The 24034-nt window shown below is 41.8% G+C and overlaps 1 protein-coding gene across 2 annotated transcripts; it reads left to right on the forward strand.

Annotated features, from left to right (window-relative positions):
- Nucleotides 1-767: 767 nt before the first annotated feature.
- On the forward strand, nucleotides 768-22236 carry LOC125289648 (tetratricopeptide repeat protein 39B). Of its 2 annotated transcripts, none has more exons than XM_048236603.1 (19): nucleotides 768-958; nucleotides 5273-5307; nucleotides 6440-6544; nucleotides 6730-6861; nucleotides 8271-8347; nucleotides 8452-8519; nucleotides 8713-8777; nucleotides 9708-9813; nucleotides 10532-10597; nucleotides 10979-11087; nucleotides 13384-13451; nucleotides 13908-13967; nucleotides 16007-16168; nucleotides 16480-16571; nucleotides 18528-18648; nucleotides 19613-19724; nucleotides 19970-20081; nucleotides 20238-20354; nucleotides 21903-22236. In XM_048236603.1, exons 3-19 carry the CDS (start codon nucleotides 6450-6452, stop codon nucleotides 21997-21999), a joined length of 1659 nt encoding a protein of 552 aa, XP_048092560.1. In that variant the 5' UTR covers nucleotides 768-958; nucleotides 5273-5307; nucleotides 6440-6449; the 3' UTR covers nucleotides 22000-22236. The 2 variants fall into 2 exon arrangements, with proteins under 2 accessions (XP_048092560.1, XP_048092559.1); XM_048236602.1 differs by lacking the exon at nucleotides 768-958 and adding an exon at nucleotides 972-1296.
- The last annotated feature ends 1798 nt before the right edge of the window (nucleotides 22237-24034 follow it).

Here is a 24034-nt window from a genome sequence, read left to right on the forward strand (position 1 = left end):
ATCAACGTGCAATGAGTCTTCCAACAGAAATCAATGGGATTTTACAAAATGCCAAATAAAACATGACAGAAACTGTATTTCGCTAAGCTACTTGTTTTGGAACATCAACGAACACCACTAACCACTCGGTGAGTTGCACAGTTTTGAAAACGAATGTTAAGGGTTGTTTTAGGACATGTTTGAGCATGCCTGTAGGCAGCCACTCTGACTACTCAAAGGCGATTCAAAACGAGTCAGAAAAGTCGAGGACAGGACCAATCTCAAAATTTCGGTGTCCACAACTCATCCAAAACAAACCAGAAAAGGACTCAAAGTGCTAAATACCGGAATTTTCCTTTAAGGTAGGCCTAACTGCTAATACACTGCATATTTATATTTAATTTATACTAGGGCCTACTCTAAACCACCTTCTGTAAATCAACTGTATATAGCCTACTGTCTATGCTGCCCTATATTTATTGTCCTGTCTATGCACCACCTCTCTATATCACATTGCACTTTTCTGCTTTTTTTGCACTTCTGGTTATACTATAGATGCAAACAGCATTTCGTTGTCTTTGTAGGCTACTTGTACTCTGCACAAAGACAATAAAGTTGAATCTAATCTAATCTAATCTAAATGTAAAGGGACAAGAAAAGTCCCCATACAAAAACAGCACACTAAAAACGGCTTGAGCATATATGACCCTGACAAGAACTCAGATCTTAAAATAGCAACACGCGTGGGAGGGCAATGGTCGCAGTTCATTGGGAAGCTAACTGCAACTGTTTCCGCACAGCTACAGCAAACTCACTACATTTTCAGATAGGCCTACTGATAGGCCTAATTTCGCACGCGCATGTCCTTCAGCTGCCTGACCCGAGATGTGCAGGGTTGACGAGCGTTTACAGTGTATTTTATCGCCGAGGCAACGGGGTGTTCCTTACGTACGTCAGCACAACGACGGAGGTTCCCGCGGTAAGGTGTGTTTGGTTGTGTGTGAGAGACCGAGCAACCGAGCAAGAGAAAGAGAGAAAGAGAAAGCGTGCGCGAGTGAGTGACAGAGTGTGAAGGGGGTAGGGATCGGTCTAGCGGAAGACGGAGAACAGCTCCACTCAAGAGAAACCGAGAGTGCGCACCAAACGCATAGCAGACAGGGAAAATCATATTTGGGCTGAACGGTATGCCACGTTTACCACGGATGTTGCGGTAGTCAGACTGCCCCTGGGGAGAGGCTCTTGTCAGCGTTTTATCATCTCAGGGATTTCAGAATGGCTCGGGTGGGAAACGGAGCTGGAAACAATGACATTGATGAGGTGAGTGAATTGCGCGTCTGATCACCTGTGTCTACAACGTTACGGTGTTGATGCCTCGATCTGTCTGAGGTGAAGGTTAGGTTAGCCTATAATTTTGTCAACATGCCACTGTGGTGGCAGTGGCACTTGGTTTATAAACCACTGCAGGTATAGGTTTATATGGATGTTTATAAACTGGTTTATAATTCGACTCCACGCTCAGGTCTCGCTATTATGTTTTTTTTCTCCGGAGCTCTGGATGTCGACGTAGCACTCCGGAAATCGGGAAGGCAGAGCCAGGTCGCAGAGAGCCGGGAGGGCTCAGATTACAGCGGACAACAGTCGCCCGACTTAACGGATAAGAAATGGGGCCGCCCCATCTACATGATACCCGTACATTTAGCCTCACTGTTTAGCCCCACTGTAAGATGGGAGTCTTAGAATTGTTTGGAGCAGTGGAGCATTGAGGTAACTTTCTATATCAGTGAATTATGTAATCAGCGTGACGCAAACCTCCATAAGAGATGAGTTGATGCCGCACTCTTGTCCTCTTATTCTTCGGTTATGAAATCGATACCTGTGGCCACCTGGTGGCATTGCGCGTTCTACCACCAATCGACCAATGATACCCACACAACAAAACAGCAGCCTAATTGCAAGCGAAATGACAAAATGATTAGAAAAAACATGATTTCCCACCGTTATTGCATTGTGAAGGACAAAGTTATCCTTTACAGGAAACAAACGTACACTCCGAGTTAACTGTTGAATGACCTCCAAATTCAAAATACTCCTACTGGGCCAACCTCTCTCTCTTTCTCTTTCTGTCTATCAATGCATCAACCACACAAAGTAGCATACACACCCAATTTCATTCAGGAAGTAGATGGAAGGAAGTGATCACTGTTTGTGGAATCATAACACAAATGCTCATTTTACTGCTCCAAATAAAATAATAAAAATGTGTGTTCACTGTGATGCACTTTGAGCTGGGTACTCTCCCATCATTGGAAGAGATCTTATTACCCACCTGGTGTTTTTCCATTGCAGGTGTGTGTGTATGTGTGTGTGTGTGTGTGTGTGTGTGTGTGTGTGCGTGCGTGCGCGGCGCACACACAAACACGCGTTTGTTTGTTTTAGTGTTTCTGTTTGTGTGTCAGTGAGTGGAAGGGAGCGAGATTGTTGCATGGCTGTATGTATGTGTGCACAAATGTGTGCAGTCTATACTACATGTCTGTGTATAAGCTTGTGATCTCAATGAGGGTAATCCACTTAAACTAATACTACACGGCACGGGCAGACCAATCCAGTCATCATGTGTGTGTGTTTATGAGAAAGGAGGGAGGGAGAGATAGAATGGGTGTATGCAAGAATGGAAGTTAATCCACTACTGAAGCTGCAGTACAGGTTTGTCCGTGTACTCTCTCTCTCTCTCTCTCTCTCTCTCTCTCTCTCTCTCTCTCTCTCTAGTCAGATCATTCCAGATCATTCCAAAGGGAAAAAAAGAGAATGTGTGTGTATGAGAGAGAGAGAGAGAGATGGGTGGATATCCTAGAGATGCATAGTTGCATACATTCCCAAACCTGCCATTGTGAGTCTGTGTCACTTTGGATAAAAATATCTGCTAAATATCAGTCAACTTTAACTGTAACATTGAAGTGTGTGTGTGTGTGAGGTGAGAGAAAGTGAGTGTGTGTGAGAGAGAGAGAGAGAGAGAGAGAGAGAATGTACAACAGAAACAGTGGTAAATGTCCCAGAAACACACCGGACTACATGCACTTGTACATGTGTGTGAGACAGAGAGAGCGAGAGAGAGAAATGATTCAGGGTATTGATGCGTGAATGACATAGAGAGAGCATATGACCCTCTTTCTAGCCCTCTGTGTGAAACTAGAACAGTGGCTTCCTCTGCACACTAACATGTGTACTAACAGCTACACACACACACACACACACACACACACATCAACAAACCACAATGCACATTTACATTGAACTCCCACATGGAGCATCCGCAACAACACATATTAAAGCATGCTTATTATTATTCAGGTCGAAGCAAAACCCCTCCGCTGCTTGTCGGGGTTCTGTTCTCCCTGTCGGGACTTATTTTCTGATAATTACCGGCGGACAATACATTATCCCTTACATAATGTACATGTATATATACTGGACATACTGTACATGTATATATACTGGACATGCATATATATACCAAGGGGTTCTCAAAGTTTTGATTGGTGAGGGCCAATTCAGGAACCCAACATTGAACTGAGGGCCGTCAAAGGGGCTGGGGAGAAAAAGACAAAAAATTGGAAAAAATCCCATTTGTAATGATTTTAATGAGCAGGTTGCATCTCTACAGTTTATATTTATTGCATTAAACACATTTTAATTCATAACTGAGGCTAAACCTGACAAAACTTGTGAAAATATTAAGAAAAATTGCAATGCACACACAATCCCTGGGGTTCTTTACCCTCAACAGACAAATTTGGGATATAACAGTTCTGGTTGCAGTCCATTTCAAGTACAAACTTATTTAGAACAAACAGTCTCAGTGTGCCTTGCTTCTTATCAGCATAGGCCTTTTTCAGGGCCAATTACAGCTACCAAAGCACCACAGGAAAACCTGACGGCCACGAAACACCATTAAACGGAGATTCATTCTTTTCAAAGCACACAGTACAGTTGTACAGTTTTAAAAGTTTTACAGATGTTATCAGATGTTATCGCGGGCCGCCAAAAATGTTTCCGCTGGCCGCCATTGGCCCCCGGGCCGCACTTTGAGAACCTATGATATATACTGTACATGCATATACTGGACATGCATACTGTACATGCATATATACTAGACATACATCTATACTGTACATGCATATATACTGGACATGCATATAGGACATGCATATATACTGTACATGCATATATACTGTACATTCTCATACATACACCTCTACTCTGCAATCTCTTTATCTCTCTCTTGTTCTCTTTCGTGGACATGCACTCACACATACATTCCTCAATGATCTCTATTTCAGTTCTACACAGGAATGGTGTTAAAGTCCTTATTTATAGGTAGGGGATTTCTGACAACCAAGCCTATTTAGCATTGCACAGCATAGCACAGGATACAGCTACAATGCACAATTGGCTTCACAAACACAAATGGTATCATTCCCATAATGCCAATCCCTCACACACACACACTTACCAAGCCTTAGTTTAATGTGCTTTTTTCATTGCTATCTAGTGATAATGTCATTAAAGAGAGTCAATAGGTATTTAAAGAGCCTGCACGGCATTTAGACATGATTGATTTACACACAAACAAACACACACACACACACACACACACACAAACACGCACATACACATAGAGGATGCTGTCTTATTGCAAGAACGACTCGACTGATTTATGCAATGATTAAGAGTGCTATAATTATCCCTCCCTCTTTTTCTCCATCTCTCACATGCTCTCTGGCTTTCTCTGTCTTTTCCTCTTATCTCTCTTTCTGTCACCATGCCACCTATCTTGTAATCTGTTCGCACTATCAACATATGGGTTCATCCCTGATAAACCATGTAGACAGATAAACTCGCTACTGCTACTGTGCATGGTAACGCACGCACGCACGCATGCACGCACGCACGCACACACACACACGCAAATATGAAAAAATTGAGGCTGGTATGTTAAGTAGGCTGCACCCCAGGTATCTAGGTCACTTCACAGCCCTTTAAGGGAAATCAGTAACACTTTAGTTACATATGCTAAACAGTTTATAGGCCTGTACTATGTTTTTTTACTTTATAGTGATTGCTTTTTTCACTCTTATTGACTAATGTACACTTTTTGAGAAAGCAGACCTGGTAGGTTGCCAGCGATACTCCAGGAAGACCTTAAATGCTCACATAGCCTAACAAAGACACACACCCACACACTTACTATACTGATTCATTCTTGTTAACCTCTCTGAATTTCTGTTTTTGGCAGGACTGTTTTGAAGATGCCTTCGATCGGATCCCTGTGTGAGTACTACTCGTCTGAGTGTGTGTGTGGTGTGTGTGTGTGTGTGTGTGTGTGTGATAGAGCGTGCATGTGTGCGCACATATTCAAATGTGAGAGATGTGATTGCATACAGTATGGTTTATTTCTGAAATTCTCCATTTAGTGGTTACGCATTCATACGCTCATTCATAGCCCAAGGCCATTCTGAACAGAGAAAGGAAAATAGCAAAAAGCTGACTAGAGATGAATAGGGAACAACTGATGAGCTGAATAAATGCAGTGAAGTGTGAATAACAACAATAAGGAAGCCGAGAGAAGTAAAGAAAAAAAGACAGCGTGAATAATGTTTTTTCCTAGCCTGTGTTGAATTTGAAGAGTATATCTCTCTGTTATTGCTCCACTCTCGTTTCCATTGTCCCTAGAGACAATTCTTAGAATACAGACTCTGGAACTCACTCCCCCAATCTGTCCGTGACTCCCCCTCACTTTCCACATTCAAATCCCGTTTAAAAACATACCTCTTCTCACAAGCCTACCCCCACTTTGCACAAATAGGTTGACACCAGACATAATTTCACGCATTTTTACTTCCAGTAACTATATGCATGTGACAATAAACTTCCTTGTACCTCCTTGTACCCACAACCATAACCATCCCCATCCCCACCCTTGCCCTCTCCCCTCCTCATACCCCGTCACCCCCCTGCCTCCACCCCGCAACTCGACCCCCATTGTGACTGTTATTGCTCATGTCTTGTCCTGGATGTCTGTACTATTATTATTCATTCCTCATTCCACTATTGCTCTTGTCTTTGATGCTTGTACCAATATGATTTATTTTTTTATTCATCAATTCATTGCTGCTCTTGTGTGTGTGTGTGCATGTGTGTGTGTGCGTCTGTGTGTGTGTGTGTGTGTGTGTGTGTGTGTGTGTGTGTGTGTGTGTGTGTGTGTGTGTGTATGTATGTATGTATGTGGTACTGTTGTCCTTCTTTGTTTCCCCATTCTGTAAGTGACTTTGGGTCTTTGAAAAGCGCTATACAAATAAAATGAATTATTATTAATGTAATGCAGTAATTATTGCCGTTTATTTACCAAACAGGATAATAGGTAATTTAACAGCAGTGTGTGTGTGTGTGTTTGTTAATACAGGGCCTGTAAGATGGACCTGCAGACATCCATTGAGGAGTGCAGCATGGCCCTTAACCTTGTCCTCAATAACAAGTTTTCAGAGGCCTTGGATCTCCTCCGGCCCTGGTATGGTTATCTGTGTTTGTGTGTGTGTGCTTGTGCGTGTTTCAAAGATTTGGTGAGTTGCCTTGAGAGGAACTTGACTAAGTTGTAATTTTTCCTTTGTCTGAATGTGTGTGTACATGTATGTGCCTGTATGCTTGTGTGTGTGTGTGGGATGTCTGTGTGTGTGTGTGGGGGGGGGGGTTTAGGTCTAAAGACAGCATGTATCATGCACTGGGCTACAGCAGCATCCTTGTGATGCAAGCAGCCATGACCTTTGAGCACAGAGACATCCAGGCTGCCATGACGACTATCAAGGAAGCCCTGCACACTTGCCAGAGGTACACATAATACAACACACACGACCAGAGACACAACATAGTTGAACACATAGGATCCCAATGCAACACAACCTTACCCACAGGATCTTAACGTAACACAGTCTAACACACAGGATCTTGCAGGTTTTCTCAATTTCTAAAATGCATTTCTGAAATTATAATTCCATTTACCAAAACTGTAAACATAAATCAAATATGCACTCAACTCCCAAAATGTCAAAGTTACAGGTCAAAGCAAAAAAAAAGGAAAAAAAAAAACATACAACATAGAACTGATACACTGGTGAGATCAGTTATATCTCAACAACTAGTTACTGCAATGAGTACTGTATCAACAGAAGAGAATGGACATACTGAGATTGGAGAGTTCAAAGAGAAGTTTGAAGATATATTGCGACTATTTAATATAAGTTTGGCTGCCAGACACTTTGAAGTTATCCCATTTTGCAACAATACTCCAGCTACACTTGGAACTTTCGTAAGGTGCATGTTACTAGATATACTAACAGTAGCCCATATATGCAACACATGTATTAAAGCTTACTGAGAAAGGGAATGGAATATCTCTTTGCCAGATGAATCTTGGACAGTGATAGTTGGTAGTTGGACAGGTGTATTCAAATGTTCCCTGTTAAAGAAGACTGTTGCCAGTGACGCCCATATACAAAATCCACGCCCTAGCAGAAAATTTGATTTATCATCATAACCTGCCTGGCAGAAGAGGTATCACTGAAATTAGGGGCCATAGTGCTTCTAGCTAGAAAATTGTTTGCTAATTGAGTTTGAGTTGTGGTGACTTGAGTTAATGATATTGAATTCTAGTGCTTACTAAATGAGAGCATAGTGCAAACAGTCATATAAAAGTTTTGCTCTAAAAGAAAATTTTGCTCTAAAAGTTCAACAAATTTTAATCGTGTGAACAGGAGAGTAGTGTTTATAGTTTGGGGAAATGTGTTTTTTGAAAGTTGCTGTTTGAATTTTAATTTCATGAGCCTGGTAATAGTCCAAGCAATCAAGAAAAGCTGTAACACACAGGATCTTAAAGGAGAAGTCTGGCGTGTTTTCACATAGATCTCTGTTTCTTGAGGTCAACGAGTACTATCGGTACAAAAACAAAAATGGTTTTACCTAGCTCGAGATATTGTATATATATTGTATGGGAGCTTTTTATAGTTTGTTGCAAAGAGGCACATTTAGTTCCTTTATTATTGTGCTGTAGGGGGACCGCGAGAGCAAATCTTCTTTAGTGCTGCTTTAACACAACACAATCTAACACACATGATCTTAACACAACATAATCTAACACACAGGACATCACCTAACACACTAGCACCTGAGCATAACACAAAACATTGTGTTTGAATGATAATGTGTTTGAATGTCATAGAATTCTGGCGGCTGTTTTTCAGGTTCAGAAAGAGAACCTCAGTGGTGGGATCCATATCCAGCCTGGTAACCAAACAAGCCTCAGACAACTTGAAGGAGGGTGAGTGAGTGAGTGAGTGAGTGTGTGCGTATGTGTGTGTCTCGTTTGGGTTTGTGGGTATATGTGTTGGGTATTGTGCCTATAACACGTGTTTCTCTCTGCAGAGGAAATGCATGCAGAGATCTGTTATGCTGAATGCCTGCTACAAAAAGCCACACTAACCTTTGTACAGGTGGGTGTGCACTCACATACATGAGTCAGCATATATTTATTTACATAATCTACATCAAACGAGACAACATAGTGATTTGTTGACAAGGTCAGTTTCATTTAATGTGGCTCAATGAAATAAATGAGCAAATGAGCACATACACAAACACACACTTTGTTTTCTACACTTGTTTATGTGGTCCCTATCTTCACAGGATGAAAATATGATTAGTTTCATCAAAGGAGGAATCAAGATCCGCACAAGTTACCAGATTTACAAGTAAGCACATGACATCACATACAAACAGATCAGATTGTTTGTTGCCTCGTTTATAGAAGCAACCTCATCAGATGGGTATTTCACAAAGGCAGAATTAGCTTGACCCAGAGCCATAGAAAAAGTTTTTCTACCGCTCTGGCTTGACCTAGCGTTCTCTGGTCATCCTAGCTCACCACATGTCATTAACGCCAACCAATCCTGGATCAGTAACAGCGACTAGGACAAGCCAGGTGTAAATAATTCAGGATACATATGTGTTCTTGTGTTTCCTCCAAAGAACCCTCAGTTGGAATTAAAAAGTGGCAACTGCTTTTGATATAGACTAACAATGAAGTGAAGTGTTTCTTTTTTGAATGGAGAAATACGGCTATTTCTGTAAAACTACAAGAGTAGGCGTGGTGGACCAACTGAATGCAAATATACGTGTGCACCCACGTGTGAGTGCTTCCTTGTGTTGGCATGCGACGTCTTAAAGAAAAGTGCTTGCCACTGTAAAGATATATTATACATAGTATGATTATATGCCTTTATATTGTATTTAGGACCAAATTTGTTGCAAACACCTTTGGAAAATTGCCCACCATTTCCAATCAACTACTACAGTAGGCTATTCATCAAACGTCTATCAACAAAAGAAGCAAACAACGATATATCACATGGAGGTCTGATTTCAATGACAGCTGGCTGAACCAATAAGACAACATAATTAACCAGGCCAGCTGCACAGAATAAATCCCCATGGTAACTTATGTGCCATCTCTTTTGTGAAACCAAGTCAAGGCTAAATTCAGCCAGGATAACCAAAAATTCTAGCTTTATCCCTTATCTAGGTTTTGTGAAATGCCCCTCAGGTCATTCAGCTGTGCCAGGAAACGCCCCATCCAGAGTTGTGATCTAATTTGCTCTGGTGATGTCATTGTGTGTGCGCAGGGACTGCCAACACCTCTTGAGCGCGGCTCAGGAGGGCGGCGCGGAAACAGAGGCCTTAAGACAGTTTGAGGGTGGAGTCAAGCTGGGGATTGGCTCCTTCAACCTGGTGAGCACACACATTCACACACATACAAACACACACACACACACACACACACACACACACACACACACACACACACACACACAAATAGAGACATCCAGTATAGAGAGAGCAGGTTTCATGACCGATCATTTTACCACACATACTCAGCCAAACTGATTTGCTATAATAACCTTGAATACTGCCCTACTGTCCACACTGTGAACATGTTGAATAGAATGTATCTAGTGTCAACATAAACATGAGTAAAATACATATATTTATATACATTTATTTACATTTACATACATTTTATTATTACCTTACTAGCTAATGGGGCGCTTCCTAATTCATGAATGTGACCTATTGCAATATTGTAGGATGACACCCCAGACCGACCCATAATGCCCACTAGTGCCACCCAGTGTTATGTAAATGCTATTTCAGACTAGTAAGATTTGCATGGTTTTATGAAGAAACTCTGTTCCCAGGAAGTAGAAAGGAGTCACTGAGAATATAACTATAAGCCTAGCTGATTAGAATTGAGCAGTACCCTGCCCAGCAATCTGGTAACATGATAACCTTTCAAGTGGAACAAAGTTGAATTACAGGTTGGAATTCCAGTGTATAATTAAACATGTAATCAAAGCAACAACACCATGAGTCTCTCTCTCTCTCTCTCTCTCTCTCTCTCCCTCCCCTCCTCTCTCTCTCTCTCTCTCTCTCTCTCTCTCTCTCTCAGATGCTGTCTCTTTTACCAGCAAAAATACTGAGGCTGTTGGAGGTCATCGGGTTTTCAGGAAACAGGGTGAGCCTTGTCTGTGTGTGTCCTATGTATGTCCTGTGAAACACAGGTCTTCATATTGTGCCCTGTGAAACACAGCTCTTCATATTGTGTCCTGTGAAACACAGCTCTTCATATTGTGCCTTTACATATTTTGGTGCACAAAATCACCTATCTGATGTCTTTAATTATGTGCCAATTTACGTGTTTGCTCTTAATGTGTCTGCACATTGTATCATGTACTGGTGTATGTCATATATTGCTTGTGGTTCTGTGTTTATCCACAGTTTGAATGTGAACTGTTTGTGTGTTGTGTGTGTGTGTGTGTGTGTGTGTGTGTGTGTGTGTGTGTGTGTGTGTGTGTGTGTGTGTGTGTGTGTGTGTGGGCGTGTTGTGTGTCTGCAGGAGTTTGGTCTTTCTCAGTTGAAGGAGGGGGCAGGTAGCAACGGCCTGAGGTCCATACTGAGCGTGCTCACACTGCTCTTCTACCACACCTACGTTTGCCTCATACTGGGTAAAACACCACCAGTCAAACCATCCCCCGTCACACCACCACACCACAGGCTGATTTATGCTTCTGTGTCGACTCCACACAATCACTACGCCGTTGCCTCGACGCCGATGTGACCCTATCGAAGTTCTGCGTCTCCTGTGTCTGCGTCACTCACCACCGGAATGGTAGTCAGAATGGCGTACTGCATAGATTGCCGTGCTGAAATATTTATCTTATTTGTTTGGCCCTTTCTTGCTTAGATTTTGTAAAACTTATCGAGAAATAAACACAGTACATTCCAATGGCCTAGTTATTCAGGGTATCCGCAGGGTTTTAAAAAGTATTAAAAGGTAGTAAATCAACTTAGAAAAAATTAAGGCCATTTAAAGGTGTACACTAAAATTGTGTACACTGCAAAAACTGTTTATCTAATACAATCTAACCAAGTGTTATTGATCTTATATCAACATCAAAAAATCTAGTTGGCATTGTTTTCAGTATAAAGAGACTTACATAATTCTTTCTCTTAAAATCATTTGACATAATTTAAAACAAGTTTGACTTGTTTATTATAAGATATCTCATCCTGAAAACAAGCAATTTGGCTGCCAGTGCATTGAGTAAATTTGTCTTGATAAGACTCCTTAAAATAAGTCATAGGGCCCTATCTTGGCGATCTAAAATGCATGGTCACTGGCGAATAGCTTAAATACATTTAGGGGTGTGTCCAGTCCACATTCTTTGTTATCAAACGTCGGGCGCTTGGCGCAAAAAGGCAGTTCTCATGCTTCTTAATCAGTCATAGGAGTGTTTTGGGTGTAACATCCTTTAAACTAATGAAAATGACATCTGTCATTCCCTTTAACTTCAAACAGTGCATCGGTATTTTGATAGTCAGTGGCACATTTGAAAGAAATCTGCTTGCACGTGAGACTGTATGGAACACGTATTCCACTAAACCATGTTAGACTAAAACCTGTTTGTGACTAGCAGAGTATAGGTTACAAGCATCTGCACTCATCTATTATTTGAACTCATAGGCAAAGTCAAACTAACTTCACCGTGGTGTCATAGTCAACAACAAAACAGTATTACACAGTTAATTACTTTCACTATTGACAGACAATGGGTTCGAAAACATAGCCTGAAAAAAGCAACATTCACCCCAATAATGTTCGAATGACTCAACAGTAGGCTTCATTATGTTTTCCATGTCATTAATTAAAATAAATATTCAAAAACCACAACAAGAAAACCACAACAACAACCACAACAAGAAAATCTATCTTGGATGATAGAAGATATGTATTCTGCAATGATTATTTCTATGATTTCGGTGAGCACTAATGCTACACGAATGACAAGCATTGCATAGCCTGTGCGTTGCTTAGCCTGTGCATTGCTGCTGAATACATGTAGGGGAAAACTGACATTCATTTATTTATTTGAAGACATTATTGGTTCTCCATATGATTGGCAGATTCAAAAGCTGCAAAATAAAGTTGGACAGTGGGGCAGAAGATACATTTGGGGGGGTATTGCCCCCCCCCCCCCTCATTCTCCATTTCTCATGATTCTCTCTATCTCTTCTCTGAAGTCTAGCTAAAGCTAATTTAATAACGAGGCCGAATCATTGTCCTAATTGAACACCATGGGCAAGACATTGAGGAGTCTGCTCAGTGATCCCGCATGCCACACAATAGCTGTCATTCATGCAGCAGAACTTTGCTTGGTGACAGACTGTATCTTGCCTTCCCTTTAAATTAGGGACCAACCACAGTGTCATCAAAATTAGTAACCATCATCCCCATCAGCAAGAGTTCAGCACTCTGGGGATGTTGCTAATGTTTGGCATCTTTCACTTGGTGTCATGGGAAGTCTTTGGTCCCTGCCAACTGGACTGGGACATGCAGCCAGCAGTCTTCATCTATTCATAAGGACACAGAAATAGGACTTGAGTCAGCTCTGTCACACTGTGTTCCCACATACACAATACACAGTGGTTGACTACAGTGGCCTACTTGTAGAAGTGTCCCTGTACATGTTGATGGCAGTATTACAACAGGTTTAGGGTAAATGATAACTCTACAATCAAGCAAAACTTTTATTGAACTACTTGTAGAATACAATATTGATATGATTAATACAATTAAAAATTAATTATGCTTGTCTTATATAACTTAACCTGCCATAACCTGCTATAGCTCAGAAGTGACGTGTGTGTGTGTGTGTGTGTGTGTGTGTGTGTGTGTGTGTGTGTGTGTGTGTGTGTGTGTGTGCATGTTTGTGTTTGGGTGTTACATCTGTGTCTTTGCAGGTACTGGTGAGGGTAACTTGGTCGAGGCAGAGGCCCTATTGGAGCCTTACCAGGAAAAATTCCCAAAGGTGTGAATACACACACACACACACACACACACACATGCGTACACGAAACATTTATAAAGCAGGGCCTGTCGTGAGCAGTGCATGATAAGATCAGTCTTTGGGAGGTTGTGTCCTCACTTGAACGTAAACGTTATTTCTCTCTGCATTCTGTGCAGTGAATAACATTGCACTTTGGAGAATTTCTTTGAGAATTTCTTTGGAGAATATATTTGAATCTCTTCATTTGTTGTAGTCTAATTGGACTATGATGCAAGGGGGACACTCATTCATTGCTGCTTCAGCATGTCGATTAAGTGTGACAAATAGCATTAGTCTATCTCTTCTCTGGTTTGTGAGTCTCCCCATGGGTTCCACAGCCAATAATCACACACAACATTGTGAAGGTTGCGTACTGCAACCCCTGCAATACTGCAATATCTTGTCTAATGTGGCACTGGAACTGTGTTTGTGTTCTAGGGTTCCATCATCCTGTTCTACACAGCCAGGATTGCTACACTCAGGGGCAACTTTGAGAAGGTGGGTGTCTCTCCTCCACTGGACTTTACTACTACTCACCGCTGGTGCATGATGACCACTTGGCTACAATTCCCCCCGGCTCTGCTGTCTATCCAGATCTAGATGTGCTTATGATTGGTCAGACTGTTTGACTCTCCATACCAAGAGAGTTTATTGCTTGGAGTAAAAACCGGTGATGTATTGACCTTGCTGGCCCTTTGCTACAGGCCTAGCAGACATGTTGCTGGGGGCAGAATCACTGTAAACCAATACTCCCCCTTCATTCACATCTGATTGAGGTCAGTGTCCTTAATCAGAGTCAGGCGTGTTGGCTGTAAGAGCTCTCCTGATTCTCATTAAGGCCTCTGGCCAGTTAAGTCAGCCGAGGCCGAGTCCGGGGAGACGAAGAGGTGCCCATTCAGAGACGGTTTTATAAGTATAAGTATATATACTCTTTTGATCCCGTGAGGGAAATTTGGTCTCTGCATTTATCCCAATCTGTGAATTAGTAAAACACACTCAGCACACAGTGAACACACAGTGAGGTGAAGCACACACTGATCCCGGCGCAGTGAGCTGCCTGCAACAACAGCGGCGCTCGGGGAGCAGTGAGGGGTTAGGTGCCTTGCTTCAGCCGCGCCTACTGGTCAGGGTTCGAACCGGCAACCCTCCGGTTACAAGTCCAAAGCGCTAACCAGTAGGCCACGGCTGCCCTTTTGACCGAGTCCAGAGAGACAAAGAGGTGCCCATTCAGGGACACTTTTGGGAGACAGTCTGCTGGGCATCTGTGGATATGGTCTCCACATCATATAGACAATGCAAATTCCGTCATCCACCCAGTTCGTACAGACAATGCAGTATGAACACATTGATACATTTACTGGTATGATATGTGTGCTAATGTAGTATGTTTGTATGTTTGGTTCTTGGTTCTCTGGATGGTGTGTTTGTGTGTGGTAGTTTATTGGGTGCTATGTTCATCCATGTGTTTATGTGTAGTAGTGTAATCGGTGGTAGCTAAGTGGGTGGTGTTTTACCGAGTTTGACCTTTAAAACATAAGTATTTCTTTAGATTCACAAAGAGATATTATTTCAAATACACAAGGGAGCTTGTGTACAGCAGAAAAAAGTTTGAAACATCCATGTCAACCAACCAGCCTTTGTTTGCTGTGTGTGAATCCATATCCGCAGATTGTACATTATCACGTTGACTCCTCTGTGATAAAGGGAGAGTGTGCTGGTTTTATGCAGTTTAACACAGTAAAACTCCCCATGTGCAGTGAAAAAAGCAGATTCCAGCAGGTATTCTGAATTATTCTCATTTGCATATAGGGGACTGGTAAGTCTCACAGGCAATTCTCTAATGTCTTCCTCTCAGGAAACATGGAAAAAGCATGACTCGCTTTGCCTTTCAAAACCGCCAAAGCTGCAGAAAAAAAAACACATTCAGCATTCTGTGTCATCACCAGACAAGGCAGACCATAAATATAAATATGGTCAAAATCCTGACAGAGACTTGCTTGGTGGAGGAGTGAGGGACAGTGTGGCTGAAATGTGTTTGCCTGTGCAAATTAATGGATAAGAGCTTCCACTCCTTTGGGTGCTGTTCTCTGACGGGCCCTGAGGTGGACATGCAGTGGTGCTGGTGTGGTGGTCAGCAGACTCCGATCATGCAAATCACATGACATGATCTGGGAACTCCCCAGGCTGTGAGGCAGCCGAGCACGAATGTGTGTGTGGTGGGGGTGGGGGTGGGGGTGTTGATGGGCTTTGTGTGTTAGTGGGAAGGAGGGTTGCTGTAGCTGTGTGTGTTTGTGTTTGTGCATGTTTAGGGGGATGTGCAAATTCATCTCTTTGTGTGTCTGTGTTGCAATATGTGTGTCATAATGACTCATGCTTGGGGAGGAAGGTGAATGTGTATATGTATTTGCCATGCACTATATGCATTGCGTTTATATGGAGGGGATAATGTGTGTGTGTGTGTGTGTGTGTGTGTGTGTGTGTGTGTGTGTGTGTGTGTGTGTGTGTGTGTGTGTGTGTGTGTGTGTGTGTGTGTGTAGGCTCAGTTGAAGTTCCAGGAGTGTATTGGTGCACAGCAGCAGTGGCGACAGATCCACCACCTGTGCTACTGGGAACTGATGTGGTGTCACTCATTCCAGCAACAGTGGGGACAAGCACTCAAGTACGCAGACCTGCTCTTCAAGGAGAGCCGCTGGTCCAAGGTAATATTAAACACATTACACACACACACACACAAACAAACACACACACACTTTCATTTTCTCTCTTACACACATTATCTTCCTCAAGCTCTCTTTCACACACACACACACACACACACACACACACACACACACACACACACAGTTTCATTCTTATGTTCTCGTTCTCCAGGTCATTATCCTTTTTAATGTTTTACACACATAAACGTAAGCACCCTCACATGATTCTGTCAAACATTCTCAATTTGGACCATATTGGTACCACTAAAAGGTGCCTCTGCACAAGGGGTTAACATGGTTTGTGTTGCTAGGCAATCTATATGTACCAGAAGGCGGCCATTTTGAGCATGATGTCGGAGGAGGAAGTGCGTCAGACTGGTGAGAATGTGGTGGAGCTCTTCAGGTGAGGACAGAGCTGTTATAAACTCTCTATAGCAAATATGTTTTTTTATTATTGACTAAAATGTTTGTGTGTATGTGTGTGTGTGTGTGTGTGTGTGGAATAATATGGAAGGCATATACTTTTCCATAGTAGTAGGCAAAACATCATCAGTTTACAATACAAATAGCATGCATATTATATTGTCTGTTATATAAGGCTCTTCAGAATGCTGCAGAAAGTTCCACTGGCTTGAATGGACTTTCCCAGTGATATTTCTTATATGTGACCAGTGCAAAAAAATATGAATGACCACTTTAAGTTGCAATGGGTTATGTGCTTCTGATTCACCTTTCATATTGTTCTGCAAGTAGTCCGTTATGTATGCACTTGTCTTTGCACAGCTTCTAATACTTTGCCTTTTGATCTGAATCGTCCATGGTCAAAGAGCTTATAATGAGATGGGTCATTCAGGGGCAAATCAGATAGAATCCAGGAAAATGGTTGCTGCACCGTCTCAGATTTTGCACAGGGTTTCAATTTAATTCAGTTTTCATGTTTTCTTTTTACACTAGTATTATTCCTAGTCTGACCAATCTTTGTAGGATGGAAGACAAATATATTTCCAGTAATGCTAGACCATTAAAAGTTTGTACTGCATACTCATTGATTTTAAATAAGATATTGAGGGTATTGTTAACTCATTAACTACAGGTTGTGCCAATATTTGAGGTATCTGCAGCATCAATGTTGTATCATGTTTCCTTCATAGATAAATATGCTTAGTTAGTTACATTAATATATCTCTGCTTCTTCCTACTTGCTCCTGAAGAACCTGAGGAGGTTTATCTAATTAACCATGGTACAACATTGATACTTTCTACACCAGTGTTTTTCAACCTTTATTGTGCCACGGCACACTTTTGACACTTAAAATGTCCCACGGCACACTAACATCCTGTGTGAAGAAAAAATAAACATACCATAGCCTAAAATAATACACAGATATGGCCTTATTATGGCTTCTATGCAAGACCTGCTCAATAAAACAAGGGCCCTCTGTTTCATTTGTAGGTGACTATATCTAATTTAATTGTTGTTATGAACTGGATATGTGATGATTCTGTGAATACTGGATATGGGGCCCCCGTTTTACAATGCCTGCATACCACAAATAGTGCAATCATACAATCAATGAGAGCATGTGGTTATAAATTCTTTGATGCAACAGTTGCTTTTCTGCATCAGTGAGTGACATTTGGGTAATTTTCTGCGGCACACCTGATGATCTCTCACGGCACACTAGTGTGCCCCGGCACAGTGGTTGAAAAACACTGTTCTACACTAAATGTCCATACATGCTTTCATATAGATTTTTAAGTTCCATACTAACTACCTCACATACCACTTTAGTCTTTTGAAAATGACCAAAAAACAGATCCTTTCCCTTGTTTCATCCTTCAAATATGTGTTCCCATTATATGTGGGGAACATTATATTGTTTTTTAAAAAAGTAATGATTGACACCAAATATGTACAAAAAAGTTTATAACACCAAATCTGGAACCTTGTTGAAAATCAATGAGTATGTCATACAAGCTTTTAATGGTTTAGTCATACTGAGAATTTTTTTCTTCCAATCCTACGAAGGTTGGGCTGACTATGAATAATACTTTTCAAGATATTAATGGCCAAACATTGCTTCCCATATACTGTGTTTGTCAGGCTTGAATCAGGGACTAACAGCCATAGTACAGATATTTTACAGGCCTTGGTTTTGGGACTCATTCATGATATAGACATGATTTGAACAAAACCAGAGGTGGTGAAGCAACAACCTTATCTGATTTGACACAGAATGACCCAATTATAGGAAGCAGAGTATTATACCTGTAATGGGATAGTGACCTTATCAGCAGTGTGTGTTTGTATTTTGTGTGTGTGTGTGTTTGTGTGTGTGTGTGTGTCTATGTGTGCTAGGCAGGTTGAAGGGCTGAAACAGCGTTTAGCAGGGAAATCCATCCCCATTGAAAAGTTTGCTGTGAGGAAGGCTCGGAGATATGCATCACCCACACCTGTCAAACTGGTCATTCCTGCCCTGGTGAGTGAGTGAGTGAGTGAGGACTGAGGTAGGTGAGTGAGGTGAGTGAGCGAGTGAGCGAGTAAGGTGAGTGAGTGAGGTGACCGAGTGAGTGAGTGAGGTGAGTGAGTGAGGTGACCGAGTGAGTAAGGTGAGCGAGTGATGTGAGTGAGGATAGTGTGTGGGTGAGTAAGGTGAGCGAGTGATGTGAGTGAGGATAGTGTGTGAGTGAGTGAGGTGAGCGAGTGATGTGAGTGAGGTGAGTGAGTGAGTGAGGTAAGTGAGTGAGGTAGAATAGTGAGGTGAGTGAGGTGAGTGTGAGTGTGTATCTTTCAGGATGATAAATTTGACTCAGTAAACCAGTGGATGTTCAATTGTAAGACCTTTATTCCTACCAGTACAACAAGCAAAGTCTTTCAAAACGGCAGACTACAAATGAACAAACAAATGCCACCAACCACTCAGAGGCAGGCAGATAATCCAAAAGCCTACAGGCAGAGACACAATCCAGAGACAGATTAAAAATCCAGAACAGGAACAAGCAAAGGTTATGAAATCCAATCCATAAAAACAAATTCAACTAAACCAGGAAAAGTAAAAAATGCAAAGTTACAGAAAACTGACTAGCTGGACACTCAGAAACAATCTGGGACAAACTGACAAATGAAGCTTAAATGTAGGCTTTAAGTATACAAGATAATTGCAGGACAGTTGGAAACAGATGAGTACAGAGAATGGCGGGGAAGTCAATAAAGGTGTGAAGTGAAGAAAGAAGTGGCACATGGCAGGTGAGGGGTGGAGTCAGAAGCACATGGCACAAAAAACAAAATACCGGTACACATGGCAGATAGTACCAAACATGACCAGCAGGGGCATTACATTTAAAAGGTGTGTGTGTGTGTGTGTGTGTGTGTGTAAATACAGGTAATAATTTTGTTACAATGGTTGTATACATGTAGCTTTTTCTGTAAATGTGTGTGTGTAGGAGATGATGTATATATGGAATGGCTTCACCATTGCTGGAAAGAGGTCAGATGCTGCGGAGGCCCTCCTGATCACCATCGAGAAAGCAGAGCAGAACCTACGCACCACCCCCAGTAGGAGACACACACACACACACACACACACACACATGCTCATAAAGATACTAACACACACGCACACACGCTCATAAAGATACTAACACACACACACACACGCTCATAAAGATACTAACACACACACACACTCATAAAGATACTAACACACACACACACACACACACACACACACACACACACACACACACACACACCACTCCCACTCTCTGTATCTCCATCCTTACTCGGTTTTTCTCTTTTAGATGAGTACACTGTGGATGACGAGTGTTTGGTGCAGCTGTTGAAGGGTTTGTGCCTGAAGCACCTGAATCGGCTACTGCAGGCAGAGCTCTGTTTCACACAGGTGCTGGCTAGGTAAGTGGTGTGTGTGTGTGTGTGTGTGTGTGTGTGTGTGTGTGTGTGTGTGTGTGTGTGTGTGTGTGTGTGTGTGTGTGTGTGGTTTTTTTTCGCCTCTGAGAAGAGTGGGAAATATGATCTGATCGTAGTCTTCTTGTGTGTATGTTTTTCCAGTGAGAAGAGGATCCGATACGATCACTATCTTGTTCCCTTCACACTCTATGAGCTTGGGTTACTTTACAAACTACAGGGGGATTTCGCCAAAGCAACCAAATACGTTGAAGATGCAAAGTAAGTGTGTGTTTGTCATTGAAAGCTGGCCTATTGCACAACACAATGGCTTTAGTGTATCAACCACACAGTATGAGCAAATGTGTTGATTTTAGCAGCAAAGGCTATATTTGCTAAACTTCCAGCCAAAAATGACCATTAAGATATGTATGTATCTTCTGCATATTTGTCTCAGCAGAGAGCAGGATTATGGTTTTATTGTGAGAAATAATCTGACTCAAAATGGCATGTTTTTCTCATTAAAAACAAAAAAAACATGTTTTGGATGACATCCACATTTCCACTTAACTCAGTTTACTAGTTACCACAGAAATGGTGCTTTGTGGATTTAAAAGTAGCCTAGCCAATGAGGGCCATTCCTATGATCCTTTGCCCCCATCCCCATAGGCCAGGGGTGGGCAAACTTTTTGGCTCAAGGGCCACCCCCCACCCCAACCACACATCACATCACACACAAAAAATACATTTTTTATTGCCTATCATTTAGTATCAAAAGTATTTGTTTTAAAATATGAATTGCTTAAATACTGCTTATTTGATGCTGTTTAACAAATGTATAAATTGTGCACTGTCGCTTTAAGAATAATTCACGTTTATTTCTCAATGATCTTCTGCCTGCTCCACTATGGCTAGTGCTGTACCTACGGCTGGGCCCTCTCACAGTTTTTAAATGGTCAGTAGTGGGAACTACTGTTGCCTTTATGATTTCCTTTTAAAAGTTTTTTATAAGAAGGAGATATCAATTATCAACAATGACAAGCCAGCTGGAACCTGCCGCTCTCTCTCCCTCTCGTGAGTGCAGACGTGTTCCCAATTAAATGGATCACATAACGTTCACGTTTGATCTGCTGCAAAGGAGATAACTAAGAGAAGGCCTATCATCTCTATTTAACATGATGTTTTGACATTGACATTGTAAATGTTCTCTAAGGAGAGTGAAAAGCAGTTTGCAGAAAAGCTAACCAACGTCGTCTCTATCGCAGGAAAAAAACTGCAGGCAGCCTGATAACCAAATGAAATGCTCGGCGGGCCGGATGCAAGTGCTTGGTGGGCCGGATCCGGCCCGCTGGCCGCAGTTTGCCCACCCTGCCCTAGGCTCTGTGTGTGAAGTCACATAGTCCTGAAATACAACCACAAACTGTGACCGATGAATATGGTCACTTTACAGAAGTCTAAACATGATACAGTTTTGATGTCACCTCATGTTGTCCACTGCACTCTGAATCGAACACAGATTTCTCCATTGCTTCTGTACCTGCCCCATCTTTGCCGGTTGTCACAGAAAACAGGCCTCCTTACTCCACTTGTAATTAGCCATCTGTAGAGAGCTCTGTCAGAAAAGGGTTCATTTAGGGCATTTGTTTCACTTTCAGCTGAAAAAAGGGTAACTTTTTACTCGGATAGTCTTGGACAACTGAGCATCTCTAGGTAGCCTGTGGACGGACGGCATTTTGAATAGGCACTAGGTAAAGGGTAGCTGACCCCTCTTGTGCATCATTTCTTTGTATTTAAAGGATTGTCTATATTTCTGTGTGTGTTTGTATCTAGGTTGAACTACAAAGATTACTCCATGGAATCACGACTCCACTTTAGAATCCACGCAGCGCTGAACAGTCTGAAGAGCTCCCCAGTGAGCACACCATAACACACAAAGACACACCAACACACACACACCATAACACACAAAGACACACCAACACACACACACCATAACACACCCAGACACACCAACACACACACACCATAACACACCCAGACACACCAACACACACACATAAGCCATTCTAGCCATCTAGCCAGCAATTCATTACTCTGCTGCACCTACAGGGCTTCTGGATGGGTGCAATGAGTCATTCTCACCAAAGAAAGACAAATGCTTGAAATCCCCACATATACACACACACACACATAAACACAAACATAGACATGAACCTTGTAAGCACACTCTGTATCACACACAAGCAAACACTTACACACAAGCAAACATGCACAGGCACGACACACACACACACACACACACACACACACACACACACACACACACACACACACACACACACAACACAACAGGGAGGGGAGGCACAAAGGTGTGTGTTAGCTGGTAATGACACACTCAGATGTAAACACTTGGATTCATGAGGAGATTCTACTGAAGGGATGTAAAGATTTCAACCCGAGACCAAATACAACTGTTTGTGTGTTTCACTCCTATGGGTGCAATAATTAACATTTTGATGGCCATTATCGATATTAGTCTTTTGCTGTTGTTATATTATAGTGTCTTATTATGTATGTCTTAACTGTTGAAAGTCTGCTTTGGGCTGCCTTTGATGCCTCTCAGCAATCTGAAGGAAAGAGGGTAAAAATGTTTTTATGAAGCAATAATATTGTAACAATATTAATAACAGTAATCATTTAAACCTTCCTGCTATGTCATTTGCAGTGATTGTGTTTTTCTTTTTTTTTTGGTAAACAATATAAACAAGTAAATGATGCTGGCTCTTGGAAATTAACATATTCTCTCTCGGACCATCATATACTCAATCCACACATGAAAACACACTGACAAACTTGCTGACGTATGTGTGTGTGTGTGTGTGTGTGTGTTGAATGTGTGTGTGTTTATTGAACTAGCTGGGATACAACTGATACATATATTTGCTTATAGATCAGAAGTGTCTCGTGTGTGTGTGTGTGGGGGGGCTAGTCAGCATTATAAGATAGCACAAATATGGAATGTATGTCTGCTCTGTGTATGTGTATGTAAGCACGCATCTAGTCTGGTCTGTATGTTGTTCTGTTGTTTGTGTGTGTGTGTGTGTGTGAGAGAGAGAGAGAGGGAGAGCGCACAGTGTATGTTTTGTGAGAGGAATTTCTGTCTTTGAAGTCTTTTAGTGCCTGAATTACTGTTATGTTTGATTAGCAGTGTGTGTGTGAATGTGTGAATCCATGTGTCACTGCTGCTGTACAATGACCAATAAAACAAGTACACTCCACAGGCATTAAAATGAGTCCTCGCTACTTGGCATAAGTTGTTTTCTATGTTGTTTTGTCCCTGTGGATGTGTGTATCAGATATGTTTCCCTCATTTCACCCTCTTCCCTTGTATTTCTTTAAGCAGAAAACAGAAAATACCAATTCCAGCTTGTGCTAACACACACATACACACACACACACACACACACACACACACAGTGTTGTTCAAGAATGCTAATGCTCTGTGACTCTAGAATGTGTATTTCCAAAACAAGATGCACATACATAGTCCTTTAGTTACAGGTTGTAAAATATGTTTGTTTAACATAGATTTGTTTAACAGAAATGCAGAAATGAATGCTAATGAGGGAGTGCAGGAAAGAGAATAAGTGATGAAACCCTGATCTGTTTTGAATTTGTGTGAGCAGCTGACTCTGTATGTGTGTGTGTGTGTGTTTGTGTACACAGCTGAGATAAGAGTTACAGTACATAAAGAAAGACATTCCAGGTCTGTATGTGTGTGCTCTTAAATAATAAACTGTAGACATGCAAAGCACTCAGAACAGACACAGTGGTGGCTTGTGTTTGTTCAGCTTTTAATAGTTGAACGTTCATTGCTGACAACACACACACGCACTTCCAGTAAGGGCATTCTCCCTCTGTGACCTGTACTACTCCATATCAGCTGGGCCTCAGCAGACACA

Source organism: Alosa alosa, chromosome 24 (genome assembly GCF_017589495.1).
Source record: "Alosa alosa isolate M-15738 ecotype Scorff River chromosome 24, AALO_Geno_1.1, whole genome shotgun sequence".
In the NCBI taxonomy this organism is placed as follows: Eukaryota; Metazoa; Chordata; class Actinopteri; order Clupeiformes; family Clupeidae; genus Alosa; species Alosa alosa.